Source organism: Panthera pardus, unplaced genomic scaffold (genome assembly GCF_024362965.1).
Source record: "Panthera pardus isolate Hobbes unplaced genomic scaffold, ASM2436296v1 HiC_scaffold_1, whole genome shotgun sequence".
Classification (NCBI taxonomy): Eukaryota; Metazoa; Chordata; class Mammalia; order Carnivora; family Felidae; genus Panthera; species Panthera pardus.
In genome coordinates this window covers 10260868-10277951 of record NW_026526654.1, presented here as the reverse complement: position 1 = coordinate 10277951, position 17084 = coordinate 10260868, and the positions used below count along the sequence as shown (strand labels likewise).

The following is a 17084-nucleotide window of genomic DNA, read 5'->3' as shown; positions in this document are numbered from 1 at the left end:
CACCTGCGGCTCCAGTTTAATGCTTGTGCATGTGGACACCCAGAGCGTGCACCCGCTCGGGCCCAGGGAGCATCTCGTCACTCAAAAGGGCTTGTGGAGAGAGCCCTGAACGCTAAGCATCAGCGTGATCTCACGCAAGGCTAAACCATTTACCTCCCATTTAGATGCTCCGGAAAACAAGGGTAACATCGTATTTGGAAACAATTTTCAGGATGGTGGTAGAAAGAAACCAGACCGTTCAAAGTCGGCCATCCAAGTTCCCAAAAGCATAAAGCATTCCTGCAATGCTGACTGGAGTGCAGGGTGTTTATAAAATAAATTGCCCCATTGATATGGAAAATAATGTGCCAAGCCTGACTCACACAAAGCATTTTCAGGGGGTCTTAGGCTATTTAGTTTAAAATCTAAATTGAAAGCAGAGGAAAAGAAATCTTTCAATTGCTAAGTGGATAATATAGTTTATAATTTGTAAACCATTTCCTTTATTTCAGTCTTGCTGACTTTCCATAACACACTGGATCTCACTGCACACCCATCGCCTCCTAAATTATCAAAGGAAAAACAGGCCTGTAGCATTCTTAAACAATATTCTTGTTCTTTTTTTGTTCACTCACAATGTAACTGATATTTGGAGGTAGTGCATGAAACAAATCAAAAGATTTAACAAACTCGATTGATGAAATGAGAAGGTAGTTGAAAACCGACTTTATAACCTAGATATTTAGTGAAAAACTAAATACAAAACGACATTTCCTTTCTAATATAATTATGTATTATTTGATGAGTTCACTATTAACTGCTGAATGGCCTGAAGCGGAAGCAGTTCAATCTGCAGAGACCAATTTGCTGTCGCATGGCATACTGTAGCAACCTTGAAATAATAATAAAAAGGCTATACAGTAATAATCACGGTAACTGGGATCACAGAGAGCAGGACGCCTGCACCTCGGGCGAGCAATGGGGTCAGGATATTCACCACCTCAGAGGTTTTTTTAATGGAGGGGGAGGGAGAAGGTGTCACGTGCTCACTGCCCAGCACACTTCAACGTCCTTATTAGAACGCTTAGGGTCATCGTCGCCGGTACATGGTTATTCCGATTACAAGATGGTCAGTCACGCCGCTGTGGTTGGGCTCGGCTTCACCCACGTCCCCTAAGCACCTCCCTCTCCAGGGCGCGCACACACGCCCGCGTGGAGTAGGCACGAGGGGTTCTAGGGCTCGAGGGAGTCTCTGCAAAAAAAAAAAAAAAGGGGGGGTGCTCTGGGCCACTTGCTTATCGTTCGGACTGAAATGGTAGCGTGAGCGCCACGGTGGGGGCTCTGGACTGGGCTTGGAAATGTCTTGTGCGTCCCCAGATGGAGCACACTGTGAGGGTTAGGAGTTGTGGCCGAAGACAGGGCCTCACTCCTCCCAGGAACCAGGCCTTTCGTTCGCATTATGTAGGAAAGCGGCATCTGTCGCTGAGTCGCGAGGCCCCGCTTCTCCCGTTCGGTGTCCAGTGGGCCCCGCTGCGTTCACGCAGTTTTCATAGATCTTGGGCCAACAGCTGCTGGAAGATTCGCTCCAGAAAAGCGTGGGCTCCATCGTTCTTTCGCGATTTCAACCAACTTTTTCGATTGTTGTGGAGTCACTACTAGACTCCAGATAGATCTTGTTGTCTCCCAGCTCCCTGGCAATTCCTTTTGAGGAGGAAGGAGCCAAATTGAGAAGACGCCCCCAGGCTCATTGAAACCCTCAACAAACACACACACAAAGTTCAGGGCTGATGGAGCGAAGTCTGACAAAACGCCCCCTCTCCTCCTTAGGGGGATTCTCGGGGCCTGGACCGGGAGGGCCTTGTGGATGAGAGAGGGCACTGGGGAACCTCCGCCCACGCGGCGGCCGAGCAGGTATACCCGGGAGGGTCTCGCAGGAGAACTCGTGGGGGGCTTCGGAGCTGCGGATCTCAGACGCCCCCCAGCTACCCCCGGCTCCCGGGGGCGCGCCTCTCCTCCCAGGCCCCGGCCCCAACTTTCCCCCTCCCAGCAAGCGCAGACTTGGCCGGCGGGGGTGCCGCGGGGCTGGGTCTCCAGTGCGCTCCTCTAAACAAGGCTCGGGGCTGTATTCCCCCCCCCTCACCCCCCCCCCCCCCGCCCCGAACGAGTCTTATTTCGTCTTCGCTTTTAAACCCAACCTTAATCGTTCGGAGCGCGCGGGCGGGAGAGGCGAGGAGGGCGAGCTCGGGGTTCGCCGCCGCCGCTGCCGCGCGCGCTCAGGAAGCAGCGTGGCTGTGCCCCCTCCCAGGCCTCCTTCCCCCTCCTTCCTGCCCCTGCTCCCCCTCCTTCCTCCCCTCCTCCCGCCCCGCCGCCCGCGCCCCGAGCTTCTACTCCCTCCCCACGTCACTCGCCAGCGCGCCATGCAAATCACCGCCGCCGCCGGCTCCCATTGGCCGCGGCGCGCTCATTTAATGGCAGCCCGGGCCCGGCGTATGGCTGCTGGGCCCCGCGCGCCGCCGGCCCCGCGTGCGCCTCCGCTCCGAGCGCACGGCCTCGGGCAGGCAGCGGGCAGCCAGTCCCGGGCTCGGCGGCCCCGCTCTCTGGCCCTCTCCTCGCGCCTGCGCTGCCCCCGGCCCCCCTCCCCAGCGGCCCCCCTCCGCGCCCCCCTCCGCGCCCCGCTCCCCCCCGGGCACCTGGGACCGGCACATGCCCAACGCACGCGGCGCGGCGCGCTGCTAGAAGTTGTAGCCCCGGAGTTGGAGGCCGCCGAGGACCGAGCGCAGGAGCGAGAAGGCGGCGCTCGGCGGCGGCCAGCGAGGAGGCGGCGGAGAGCCCCGGGCCAGGCCCCGCGCACGGCTCACGTCCCGAAAAGTGGAGCTGCAGCTTGGCGACGCCTGCACCTGTTTGCGCCGCTCCGCCGAGGCGACCGGGCTGCGGCGGCGGCGGCGGCGAAGACTACGACCCCGGCCAGCGCCCTCTTCGGCAAGTGGTTTGAGCACCAGGAGAAACTTTGCACCTGTGAGCCGGACCTGCGCTGAGTGCGTGTGTTTTTGCCTCCCGTTCCGTTGTCTTCGCTTCCACCTGCGCCCCGCTCTCCTCTCCGGTAGGACTTCTCCCCCTCCCCGCGTCCCGCTCCGTTCGATTGAGCCCCTCTCCACCCTCCGCCCCCCGGCCGTCTATGCTCCCGGCCCTCCCCGCGCGGTGCCGGTGAACCCGCGGGCCGCCCCGATGTACAGCATGATGATGGAGACCGACCTGCACTCGCCTGGCGGCGCCCAGGCCCCCACGAACCTGTCGGGCCCGGCCGGGGCGGGCGGCGGTGGGGGTGGCGGTGGCGGCGGCGGCGGCGGCGGGGTCGCCAAGGCCAACCAGGACCGGGTCAAGCGGCCCATGAACGCCTTCATGGTGTGGTCCCGCGGGCAGCGGCGCAAGATGGCCCAGGAGAACCCCAAGATGCACAACTCGGAGATCAGCAAGCGCCTGGGCGCCGAGTGGAAGGTCATGTCCGAGGCCGAGAAGCGGCCGTTCATCGACGAGGCCAAGCGGCTGCGCGCGCTGCACATGAAGGAGCACCCGGATTACAAGTACCGGCCGCGCCGCAAGACCAAGACGCTGCTCAAGAAGGACAAGTACTCGCTGGCCGGCGGGCTGCTGGCGGCCGGCGCGGGCGGCGGCGGCGCGGCGGTGGCCATGGGCGTGGGCGTGGGCGTGGGCGCGGCGGCCGTGGGCCAGCGCCTGGAGAGCCCGGGCGGCGCGGCGGGCGGCGGCTACGCGCACGTCAACGGCTGGGCCAACGGCGCCTACCCCGGCTCGGTGGCAGCGGCGGCGGCGGCCGCGGCCATGATGCAGGAGGCACAGCTGGCCTACGGGCAGCACCCGGGCGCGGGCGGCGCGCACCCGCACGCCCACCCGGCGCACCCGCACCCGCACCACCCGCACGCGCACCCGCACAACCCGCAGCCCATGCACCGCTACGACATGGGCGCGCTGCAGTACAGCCCCATCTCTAACTCGCAGGGCTACATGAGCGCCTCGCCCTCGGGCTACGGCGGCCTCCCCTACGGCGCCGCGGCCGCCGCCGCCGCCGCCGCGGGCGGCGCGCACCAGAACTCGGCCGTGGCGGCGGCGGCCGCGGCGGCGGCCGCGTCGTCGGGCGCCCTGGGCGCGCTGGGCTCGCTCGTCAAGTCCGAGCCGAGCGGCAGCCCGCCCGCCCCCGCGCACTCGCGGGCGCCGTGCCCCGGGGACCTGCGCGAGATGATCAGCATGTACTTGCCCGCCGGCGAGGGCGGAGACCCGGCGGCGGCCGCGGCGGCCGCGGCGCAGAGCCGGCTGCACTCGCTGCCTCAGCACTACCAGGGCGCGGGCGCGGGCGTCAACGGCACGGTGCCCCTGACGCACATTTAGGGACGCGGGGACTCTGCGGCCCGCGCCCACGACGCGCGACGAGGGAGCGCGCGGCCCGCCCCGGGCGGCCTTGCTTTTGTACAGACGTTTCCACGTTCTTGTAAAGAGGAAGGCACTGGCGACGAGCGCGGGCGACCCGCGGCCCCCACCTCCCCTTTGCGGGAGCTCCTGGGGACCCGCCGGGCGCTGACACCGCCGTGCGGTCTAGGCCGACTTCGGGGCTTTCTTGAGACTTTTTGTACAGTATTTATCACTCACGGAGGAGGCGGAAAGCGTTTTCTTTGCGCGAGGGGACAAAGGCCAAGCCAAGCGAGAGGCGACTCCCAACTTTTCTATCCCGGCCGGCGCGCCCCCTCACCCTGCACCGCTTCCTGGCGCCGTTTGGTCGCCCGAGACCCGAGGCTCGGTGCCGGGAGCTGTGCTCGTTCGTTATTGATGTAGTGAGGCAGATCCAGACACTTAACGACTTTTTTGTAGTTGTTACCGCTTTTTTTTTCTTTTTTTCTTTTTTTCTTTTTGGTTGGTTTGTTAATTTATACACAGATCTCCCCAGTGCTTTCGGGTGGCCGCGTTATATTCTGGGTTTTGTAAAACTTTCTGTATCTGAGCATTTCCATTTTTTTTTGTTTTGTATTATTTCTTGTAAATGCATTGTGAAATTTTTATTTTCGGCGTTGCGGTGTGGGGAGGGGGATTCAGATTATGTACATAATTTCCTAAAAAGCTTTTCTTCTAAAAACGAAAAAAGACCTCTCCTTAAAACAAAAAATGCATCGAGTTTTGAGTCAATAAATTTGAGAGAGAGAGGGAGAAAAAAGCCCAGTTTTCCCCTGTAATTGGAACGTGCTAATTTTATATGCATGTTTTGTGACTTTAAAATACAATCAGTAAATCAGAAGAAGGAGAAAGAGGCGTTATCAGCATAAACTAAAAGTGAGAGACTCCCCCGGGGGGGTGGGGGGGGCGGGGAGAATACGATCTTCACGGAGCTCCCTTCAGTGGAAGGGAAGAAACTTAAAATCGATAGATGGTTTTGTAGCATTTACAGTGTTAATACGGATCAAGAAATAATGACCAGGTTTCTAGTCTGGCCCTTTGGTGTGTTGTTTCTAACCGCGGGCCCACATGGATGCTTCTGCGTCCCCGCCGCCTAGGATCTCTGCCGAAGTTTGGTCTGCAGGACGAAGGAGACCCCGATGGCGGCACCAGGCCCCTGACGGATGGCCTCCGTGGGGTCACGGAGGCCTCCAATTGCCCCGCAAGTAACAAGATTGCAAATGGAATTTATCTGAATTTGTCTCAAGGGAACACATTTGGAGCCAAAATGTAGTGCAACCGAGCCCCCTCCGTCCCTCCTCAGCCCCTCCCTCTGGCTTCTTTCTCCTTGGGAAAGGGCAAACCGATCAAGAATTCTCTCTCTCTCTTTCTCTCCCCCCCCCCCCAACATAAATACACAGCACACTCACTCCATACACTCACTCCACCACCCCCCTACCCGCAGAGTGAACTGGGATACACAAAATGTGGTGTTTGTTATTCCTAACGAGATCGGAGGGTGTTTGATGCTTTAAATTTTTTAATTATATTTTTTCTAGGTGTTTATGGGTACACTGCAGTTTTTTCTGGAATTTCAAGTTTTCTGTAAAACTTTGTCTTCAAGTAACCTGACAGCATTAAATACTGCATTTAAAAGTTATACTGTAGCAAATACGTTTTGAAATTAGTCACAACATAGAGATGAAGTTACATTCTGGGGGAGAAAAAAAAGCCTTGAGGCCACATCAAAACACGTTGATTTCATCAGCTTTAGGCCTCCTCCTTCATTTTCTTTTCTTGTCCTGGAATGAGCAGAGACCATCTCTCCAAAAATGGGCCTGTGCTCCTAGGTTAATGAGAACCTCATTCAGCCTGCGTTGGAGAATAGCTTTAAGTAAAATGCTAAACTGGCAATTGACATGTGTCTTTTTTGGAGTCATTTTGATAATTTGGCTTAAACCATGCATTTTTTAAAGTGACTGCAAAAATTTCAGGAACGATGTCCACTGCTTCTTTCTAACAGATAATAAAGTCCCCTCTTTTTTTCTTTTTTCTTTTATTTAAGCAATCTGATCCTTTGTGACACGGTGGCCCCCGAAAGTGTTTGGATATGTGTGGATTGCTGAGTGGCACAGCATCAGGAAGTAGTCTGGGGATACATGAATAAATGCCACACAATCCTCTGGGAGATGCTTTGGGAAATTCGGTAATGCTCTGCTAATTCACCACACCCAGCTTAAGGAGCGGGGCCACATGGCTCTGAAACGTAGGTTAAACGGACTCTCTCCGTGCTTTTGCTAACCCTAATCCCAACATGTCCCCGCACTTATTAAAGCGGCACACAGATGTGTGGTTGTGGCCACACATGTGTATGCCCCTGGTTGGTATGTGTGCTCAGCCACTGGCATCCAGATCCTGGCTCATCCCCCGTATTAGTGATGTGGTCACACTCGTGTGTCAGACTGAGAAGTGTAGCACCGGGCAGGAGTTCTGGACACAGCTGTCCCTGGGTCTCCCCGAAGGTGGATGTAGGACATTTTCCCGCCTGTGCGGCATACAGAGACGAAATTCAATGCCAGGTGCAGGGAGCCACTTCTGTTAAAAACCCAGGAAGATCTTAACATAGGAATTCCTGAAATCCCGCGAAATTTGTTGTGTTGATTAGAACGACATGGAGAAAAGCAAATAGAGATCCGTGAATGACTCCATTAAAAATAAGCCGGGATGGGGGGAGCAGCCGGTGGCTGGGATGCATGTCGGGGCTGAGACCCTGGCTCTCCAGCAGCGTTTGTGCGGTTTACACTCGTGGAGAAAATTTCCCACTAGGCCCTGGAGACGGCTCGCTCGCCTGCGAATTTGGTTCTCGTCAAGGTTCCTCCTCATGACATTCAGGAAACCAACCGGGATCTGAGGACTCTGATATGATGGCTTCATTCACTCCCCCAATCACAGGGTGCTTGTTCTCCCCACAGCTTCGTCCCGTCTTTGCTGCAGAACCTGGCGCAGAACGCGGACAGGACTCGCTGGGGAGCCGGGTGCAAAGTTTGCAGAACTTGGCGCAGAAGGCCGTTCTAGCCGCGGGTGGCACGGTTTGCCGCGAGGGGGGAGGGGGAGTTGTCTGGTTTCCCACCACCTGTATTTAAACGAACAGGCCCTTTTTGTGGCTGCCCTTGGGACTTGACTCCAGCCCCCCGCGCCCGGCCCGGGAATCCCACAGTAGCGAGATGCCATGCACTGGCCGGAGAAACAGCGCCGGCAGGCGCGCCCGCTCTGCAGATGTGGGTCGGGAGCTTGGCTGACGGGTCTATTAAAGGCGCGCGTGGGAGAAGGCTCGCACGCACGTTCACGCAGTTCTTTTTCCCGACAAAGACTCGGCCACGCAGAGCTCTGTCTCCGGAAAATTCCGCTTAATTCGAGAAAGCATCCGGGGCCCCGGGAGGCGCGATCCAGGGCGGCCGGGCTCCGGCACCCGCCGCCCGCCCGCAGCCCCCCTCCCCGCGGGCCCCTCCCGGCTCCCCCCCTCCCGGCTTCCGCAGCCTGGGCCGCGGGGCAGAGGCTCCAGAAACGTCGGCGGCAGAATGTAATAATAGGTTTGATTCCTTGGAAACTTCAAGTGAAAAGCAGACTTGGCCTTGGCGCAGCCCCTTTTCCAGCACGACTCTTGGCGGGATTGAAATGCTGGGCCAGAGGGGAGGGGAGAGGGGCGCAGGCCCCCGGGGCGAGCAGCCGAGGGGGGTGGGTCCGGTCCCCGCCCCCGGGGCCTGCAGGGTCGCCCCCCAGCCCGACGGTGAGGCCCGGCGGAGAGGGAGGGGGGCTCGGAGCCCGCGTCCCCGCCCCTCCTCCGCCCCCCGCCCGGCCCTTCCCCTCCAGCTGCGCGCCGCCCGCCCCCGGGAACCCAGCGGCGTGGGCGGCGGGGCGCTGGGGGCGCGGCCCGGGTCCCCTCCCGGCGGGGGGCGGGGGCGGCCGGCCTCCGGCCCCGCTCGCCGCCCTTCCCGGGCCCTGCTCCGGCGGAGCCCCGGCCGGGACGGCTCCCTGGCCTTCGCGCCCCGCTTGCGTCCTCCCCTCTCCGCCGTGCGCACCCCTTCCCGGCCCGCCAGCCGCCCGCCTCCCTCCGCCTTTACCTCCGTCCCCTCCCGCCTCCGACTCAGTCCCTTCCTTTCTCCGCGCGCCCGGCCTCCCTTTGTCCTCGCCGCGTCCGTCTCCGCCCCGCGCCCCGGCTGCTGCTGCCGCCGAGTCGGGTCGGGGTCGGCCGGTACCCGGACGTGGCCCGTCGCCCCCCGCTCGCTCGGCCGCGTCCCCACCGGCTCGCGCGGGAGGGGCGGGGACCCCGGCAGCGACCCGGAGCCCCGCGGCCGGGCCGCCCCGACCCTCCCGGTGCAGCCTGGGCTCCGGGGCTGGCGGTGTCAGCCGCGGGGGATTAAGGTGACTGATGCGAGGGAAGAGGCAGAGTGTTTTTGTGTTTAAAGAGAGCGGGATTAGTAGAGAGAAAGTCCTGACCCGGGGTCAGCTGCAAGTCAAACCCTTTTACAATCAGCGGGCGGAACAAGCGCGTCTCCGGGCCGGGCCGCAACACGTGGGGGGAAGGCGGCGGGGCGGAGGGCGGGGGGCGGGGGGGAGAGGGGGACCCGTACCCCCGAACTGCGGGGTGGAGGATAGGGAAAGTGAGCGTCCGCACCCCCGGACCGTGGGGTGGAGAGCGGGGGGGGGGGGGGGGGGGTGGTGGAAGGGAGATGGGGGTCCGCACCCCCGGATTGCGGGGGGGAGGGCGGGGGGAGGTGAGGGTCCGCACCCCCCGGACTGTGGGGTGGAGGGGGGGAGAGGGGGGGCCCGCACCCCCGGACTGCGGGGTGGAGGGCAGGGGGAGGTGAGGGTCCGCACCCCCGGAATGCCAGGTGGAGGGCTGGGGGAGAGGGGGGCCCGCACCCCCGGACTGCGGGGTGGAGGGCGGGGGGGAGAGGGGGCCGAGATTAGGGACTGGCACTCCTGGCCCGAGCGCGCACTGGACGGGGCGAGCGGAGGGGGCGCGGGGCGGGGGGGGGGGGGGGGGGGGGGGAGGGGGTCGCGAATCACCACGGTGCGGGTTCGGAGCTTTGCAGGGTGGGATTAGCTGCCCATCAGAATTCCTTCCAAGCCGGAATGCCTGCGTCTGCCGTTTCCTGGGCCGTCTCCCGCTGCTCCTCGGATGGGAGCCTGGGGAGAAGGCCTGATGGGCTCCCTTCTTTAGGGGCTCTGTCTTACTAAAGCAGCTCTTTTTCCGTAAGAAACCCAAACCGAAAGCCCAGGCCCTGGGGCGAGGGGCGCTTCCCGGCCTCCCGTCCAGAACCCCGGCCTCACTTAGGCCCTTGCAAACCCAGATCGGAGACGTGTAGCAGTGAGGGCAGGGAGAATATGTTAGGACCCCCATTGTCCATCAGGGTGGAGGAGTGAGGCCCTCATTTGGGTTATAAACCAGGCGTTTTTTCATCAAGGAGTGAAATCCCCTGGCGGCGGGTGGGGGTGGGGCGCTGACCTCAAAAGTAATAAAAACTGGAGTTTGGGGGGAAGGATGAGAGGGGTCAGGAGAAAAGAACAGAACAGAGATAAATTTGTCTTCCTTAGCAGTCAGGTTCAGAATTTATGCTTAAGTAACACCAAGAGTTTTGACAAATATGAAAAACAAGGGAAAACACGACAAGCAAACTATCCATCCAATATAGAAAAAGGTCATCTATCTTGATAAACAAACAAATAAAAAATCCAGGATTGGCACACTTTTCTCTAAGTTGGCTTTTCGTCTTTAAATGTGAAAACATCGATACCAAATTGAGAGAGAGAAAGCAAGCTTACAAACACCACAAAAGGAGGGACTGGGAGTGAACCCAGGCCCTTCTCGGGGCAACACCGGATACCCTGGCGGCACATGGGCTCCGGGTTCAAAACCAAGTAGCCAAAACTCGCCAAGTAGCTCAGGAACTTGCTAAATGTAACCGATGGGGAAGGTCTGTGGCAAAAACTCTGGACTCTGAGAGTAATTCTGGATGCCCGGCAGGCAGCTCCAAGGCTTTAATTGCCGGCAGCCACTTCAGAGCAGCCACGCGGGCACATTAAAGACGTTTGTCAAGAACAGGTCACATGCAAAGTCTCGAAATAGTCAGCCAGTCAAATCAGTGGAAAAAATCAGCTTTTGTTAGATTTTGCAGCTTCAGGAATTAGGCATTCACTGCAGAGCTGCGGTTTTGAGAAATTGCAATGTCAGGCATGTTCCCAATGGGGAAATATTGTGAACGTGGAGGAATGTAAGATTGGGTCTGACAATGGGGAAACTGACAAGAGGTATCACCCAGACATTGTTTTCTCTCTGAGCACCCCGAAATGCTAACTAGAGACGATATCTAGAGGCAGCAATAGCACTCACAGTTCGTCCTACGCACTTGAGACCTACGGAAACAAGAGTCTCACCCGCCTGGAGTACTGACCCAGGACTTCCTACGACGAATCCCTGAATGTAGGGCAAAGTACCCGATAGGTAGACACAACCACAAACACGACACCAGCAGGAAGAAATTCAAAGCAGTGGCCAACTTGTCTTTTTATTTCTAAGCAACAGGATAGGAGGAAAGCCAGGCGAGCGTCCTTTAACCCGGAAAAGGATTTAGAACCCTCTTGCTTTTAAGTCATCCAAACTATCGGGGGAATTTTCAGGACATAGAAAAGCCCAAACTTCAGCGGTAAATTTACCGTGAATTTCCGTGTAGAGATCGACGCAGAAGCTTCGCTCTTTGTGTTCAAAACTGAACTGAAGAGTGAAGTTGATTCCTGTAAAAATTGGCTATTTGCGTTTTCACCCTACAGAGAAACGACAGATGTGTGCTCAAAGAAAAGGAAGAATTTAGGTGAAAAGTTAGTCAATATGGTATTTGTCGTATTTCTAATGTCTGTTGAACCGTAGCACAGCAACATGGGAAAGAATACAGGATTTGGAGGAAGACAGGATTGCAGTTGAATCCAGGCTTAGCATGTGTCAGCTCATTGCCCTTGATCAAGTGTCCTTCTTCTGAGTCCATTTTCTCATATGCAAAAAGAAATACTAGAACCCACTTCATAAGAATATGGTCAGGATTAATGATGTAAGGAGCATGCTGTGTCTAGCAAAGAATAGACCGTCAATAAGTGGTCACTTGACATAGAAGCCTGTGTCGGCCCGGGCAGGGGTACAGTGGGACATCAATGCCAAATTTGGCCTGAGTGGGAGCACTGTTAATTGTATGCGCCAATACAATGCGCCGATATATTCATATTAATAACAACCCATCTTTAGAGTTACGTGACAACCATCCTATTCATTCATTCATCTGTTCAACAAATACCAGTTATGGGCACATTGTACATCCAGGTTATCACAGGAGCACGTGTGTGTGTGTGTGTGTGTGTGTGTGTGTGTGTGGCCAGGTGCTGGGGCTCACTACCCAGTGGGTGGGACTCATTGTCACATGAACGAGTACGTTATTGAGGGCGACAGTTGGGGGGCAGAGGTATCTGCTTCATGCTGCCTGATCATTCGTGCCCTATTTGGGGGAATCAGGGAAGGCTTCTCAGAGGAAGTGAAAGATGGAAGCCGGACATCCTGGTGCTGCTCCAACATTCCCTGTCGCCAGTCTTGACACGAGGTGTAGGCACTGCATTTCTGTACGCACCAGTGAAGAGTGCCACATAAACCTGAGCAGAGGATACACGAGAACCGCTTTGTTTTTCAGTGAACTGCTAATGCAGATTGGCTCTGAGCTGTCAAAGATGTAGACTCAGAGGTTCGCTCTGGCAGCGGGCTCCCGTCTTCAGGGTGCACAGGACACGGGAGAGCTTGCTTCACATCCAGAATCAAAGACCCCGTGCCCCTGACAGGCCAAGCCTGGGGTTCCAGTGACACCCGGGATCTGCACCGTCATAGGCACACCCCGACGAGGTGAGACAGGTCCTGCGTGATACTGGGAAACCGGTGTCAGGGGAGAGGCCCCCAAATTTGTATGATAAATAGAGCTGCTAAAGCTGTGTCTAGATCATTTAAATTCAAGTAGCGATTTATTACTTATAAAGTGCTCTCACTTAATTCAATTACATGACTTTTGAAAAAAATTGAATTAGCGAGAGAAGAAAAAAATTTAAGCTGGATTATTAGAATGTCATAAAGAGGAAGGACTGACTGATTTACTGCCTTTATTTTCCGTTTTCCAACAAATCGTTCTGGCTGCCTGTAAAGAACTTTGCCGCTCCTGAACCACAGTTAACGTTAAAACACCAAGAGCATATACCACGCACTCGCCTTTTGCTTTTCAGGGGCCAAAGCATTCATGTCAGTTAGCTGACAGTAATTTTAGTGGCACATGACATGGAAGGAGGGACATTTAATAGTGCCCATGAGATGGGATAAATCAGCTTAACTGGATAGGTCATGATTATAACAAAGTGTGGTATCATTAGTTTCTCCATACTGTCATCTGTGAAATGGGAATATTTTGTTGTTAAAAAACCTTGATCCATTCACTACTTTAAACATCTTTGTGCAAATCGAGGGGCTGCCATATGAACAAGTAAGCTGTATACACGGGCAGTGCTACATCTACAAAGCACGCAGTTCTGCTTTATGGACGTCCCTATTACCGCCGATCACAGTAAAGACCGCATTCCTGCTGTTGACAGACACAGATGGGGATTAAGGTGTGGTTGTGGGAGAAATCGTGACCTATGTGAATGGCATGTGAGAAAATAAATTTTAAATACAAGATAATGAGAGAAAATGTTCCATAAAAAAGAATCAAAACTGTGTTGATAATCTAAGAATTCCAGTATGGGTTTTAGGTAATTTCAGGACACAAGGTGTCATTCAGGAAGTCTAATAATCTATGCATTTTAACTATAGCTTTTTGGAGACAGTGACTTTGCCTTTGTTGACTAAATCATTCATAATTTTAACGGATGAGAATGTCAGGCCAGATAATCAGGCCCCTGTAGATAGTGGGGAGGGCGGAGTTTCTTAAACTGACTCGTTCTGAATATTATCACATGTCATTAATACCACTGCTGCCCCTAGTGCCACCATCACGTGCATGTCCCTTTTCTGTTCCCCACAACACCCAGAACGGGGGATGCTCTGTCACCACGTGGCAAATCCAGAGGAAAGAAAATCCTGCACTCGGAAAGGAGGCATGTGCGGGAGCGGAGTTGTTTATGTTGGAGCCAATGAAATGAAGAGAGGAGAATAAAAATTGAGCAAAGTAAAAATCTAGGGTGGCTCTGAACACAGGATTGCTCCTGGCCAACACCATCAGACTCAGCCTCTGTGGGGACAGTTGGGAGAGGTCCTGGGGCTGCCAGTATTTACGACCAAAAGGGTCACGAAGCTACTGACCGTATTTTAGTAGGTCCTTAGCATATGGGCTTACGTGTCAGTATGTCACCTGTAATTCTCTCCGAGATGCACGGATTTAAATTTGGTTATGATAATCTGAGTAAGATACTAATGTAAAAAACTTTCCTGATCATTAAAAAAAAATTGTTTTAGTCTTTCAAAGTTAGAATACTACTGGAAATGTATTCTCAGTTTTAAAATATGAACTATGAAATTTGGAAAACAAACTAAAGTATGCACTTGCTAAGGGGAATTATATAAAAGCCTTGAGATAATTAAACCATATTTTATTCCCCAAAACAAATATATCACCTGTAGGCACTACTTGCAGAACGCTAAAATTGTATTTAAAATCACAGCTCAAATTTAATTATGCATGTGCATTAAAAATAGATCATTTAAAATCAAGCTACAAGCTACAAGTTCAATATAAATACGAACAAATTAAGTTTTAACTGAATTTGAAACAGTTATGATTATAAGAAATCAGGTTTGGAAAAAAACCAGAACATTTACAATAACATTTTAAGGTGAAGTAGTCACATTAGGGATTTATTTAAACTTAACGTCCAGAAAGGGGCCAGACCAGAATGCTTCTGCCTGAAACCCTGCCAGAGAGGAGAACCCCCAACAGCCTCCTGCAGGTGAAGGCTTCGCCGGCCAGAACAGCTTTGGAGGGAGCAGGTGCACCCCTGGCAGTGACCACATGGAAGGCCTCACTCCCAACATCACCAAGGCTCCTGGAGACCAGAAACTGATTGGCTTGATTCCCCACCCACCCCCCACCATCAGCAGAGTTCCGAGCACCTCGTACGGGGAAAGCAGCCATTCACCGAAGTGAATCCATGCAGAAGGGCACACGTAGGGGTATAGGCTGCTGACAAGGAACCAGAGAGAGCAAGGCTGGCCTCAGCCGGGGCCCCCTGCATCCCCAGGGGAGGGTCCAGTGTCACGTGTGATGGTGTGAAGGAGAGAAGGCCCCTCGGGGGCTCAGCATAGTGCCTGCCACATCTCAGGACACGGGGAGCAGTAGTGTCTTTGTGGCCGTCGTTTTTGTGGTTCTTCGGGAGATACACAACGCAAAATGGAGGCTGGAGAGCAGGACACGCCCTCCCGTGGCCTGGTGCTGAGGCAGCAGAGGCTCTGGAAGAGTAAAGCTCTCTCACCTCCATGTCCCATAAAACGGGACTGAGGGGCAGTGGAGGCCACGGGGCTTGTATTTCAATTCTGAATTCCCCAAGACCTGCTCTGTGATTCGGCAGGTAGTGGGATGCAGCGAATGTTTGTTAGTCAAGTGAAGTGTTACGACTGTTGTATTGCGTTGTGCAGTGTTGTGTCTTGCGGTTTCATGCTGTGCTGTTTCGTGTTCTGTTAAGGTCAAGGGGTTCTCTCAGGACCATCAGGGCAAAGTCACACCCGGCGTGCAGAGATGGTCCAGGCACCTGGTGAAAAGGAAGCATGGCAGGGACGAGGCGGTCACCTCTGGGGCTGCAAGGCAGAACTGGGAGCCTCCTGGTAGGAGTCACACAGTGGGGACATTACCTCTTCCTGCTTTAATCATACAACTAGCAAGGAACCTAGGAAAGAGCTTATGGGGACCCGCCTCACGGCGGTGACCCTGACGTAGAAATAGGTTGGCAGCTGGCCGGTCCCAGCCAGCACTGTCTCCAGATGCTCACCTTCTCACTCTTCTTCGTAACAATCCTTGTCGCAGTGTGAATCTGACCTGTAACCTGCTTGTGTGTCTGAAATGTACAAACCTGGGAAGGTACTTCCTATAATTAGAGTGGTGGGTGTCGGACCGTGCAGAGGGAGGCACAGGGCACCCGTACTTGGGGACGGGATGGGCCCAGGGCCCTGTCCCAACTCTGTCCCTACTGTGCTTTCCCACACTGTGAGCAGAGGCACCCTGGGGGCCCCCACAGAATCAGAGAGACTGCTCAGGATGTTTACACTCCAAGGGAACACAAGAATCCTGGCCACTCGATCCGATGCCGGCCAGATCCCTCTGCTGGCATCTTATCTTCGTGAAACTGGGTTTTCAGCAGCTGACTTTTTTCAACTGTCAAAAGTAATTTGCATGGGAAACTCGGAGCAGACCCAGAAATGAGGTATCAGGGTCCAACCTGATCCCAGGTTTGCAGAGGCGTGCAGTATGCAGACTGTACACAAGGCCGCTGATCAATAATCGTGGCTGATGGGGGAGCAAAGTGAAAGTGAATACTTTTTCACTCAATTTATGTAATTAAAAAATCGTCACTAAGTTATTAGCACATACATGTTTATTAAGTTGTTTAGACTTACCTACTTAACAAACAGAACCGTTAGATACGTCTTTTGGCCTGCGGCACTCTAAATAATTACTGGGATGCTAAGAGGGCGCTAAAAATGCATACAATTCAAATTGATATGGAATTTGTAGCTTATAGATTGACGTAAAATTATTTTTACTTTTATTATATCAATACAAAGGCATCATTTAATTTAAGCTGCAACTTTAAATATAATCTTATTTTTCTGCCAATACTACTACAGATGATGTATTCATTTTGGATAATTAGTGGTCTAACTATTTTAAGAATTTTTTTATAAATTCCATTAGTAAGTGATAATATCCCTTGTTATCCAAATTTCCCTTTTTTAAAAAACTGAGAATACATTTCCAGTAGGGTCCTTGGTTTGAGAACAGAGGTAAATGATTTATTTATGTTTAAATGAGAATAAAGTTTTTACGTTAGTATTTTACTCAGATTACCATAACCAAATTTAAATCCATGCATCTCGGAGAGAATTACAGGTGATAAAACACAGACACGTCAGTCCGTTTGCTAAGGACCTGCTAAAATATGGTCAGTAGCTTTGTGTCCCTTTTGGTATAAATGCTTCCAGCCCCAGGATCTCTCCCAACTTTCTTTTCTTTCTTAAATTAAAAAAAAAAAACAAACATTTTTTTACATTGATTTATTTTTGAGAAACAGAGTGAGACAAAGCATGAACAGGGGAGGGGCAGAGAGAAAGGAAGACACAGAATCCGAAACAGGCTCCAGGCTCCGAGCCGTCAGCACAGAGCCCGACAAGGGGCTCGAACCCACAAACTGTGAGATCATGACCTGAGCTGAAGTCAGTCGGTTGAGACACCCAGGTGCCCCATTTCTTAAATTTTTTTTAATGTTTATTTATTTTTGTGAGAGAGAGACAGACCATGAGTGAGGGAGGGGCAGAGAGAGAGGGAGACACAGACTCCCAACAGGCTCCAGGCTCTGAGTTGTCAGCACAGAGCCCTACA

General features: G+C 54.1%; 1 protein-coding gene and 1 long non-coding RNA gene across 3 annotated transcripts in view; both read left to right on the top strand.

Annotated features, from left to right (window-relative positions):
* Positions 1–17084, top strand: part of LOC109264052 (uncharacterized) — a 343526-nt gene that overhangs the window by 300615 nt on the left and 25827 nt on the right. The window lies entirely within an intron of this gene.
* SOX1 (SRY-box transcription factor 1) lies at positions 3189–5324 on the top strand. The gene has a single exon (XM_019443874.2). The coding sequence runs from the start codon at positions 3205–3207 to the stop codon at positions 4378–4380; it is 1176 nt and encodes a 391-aa protein (XP_019299419.1). The 5' UTR covers positions 3189–3204; the 3' UTR covers positions 4381–5324.

Coding starts and splice junctions, on each gene's coding strand:
- SOX1 (XM_019443874.2), top strand. CDS start 3,205: ATGTACAGCATGATGATGGAGACCGACCTGCACTCGCCTGGCGGCGCC.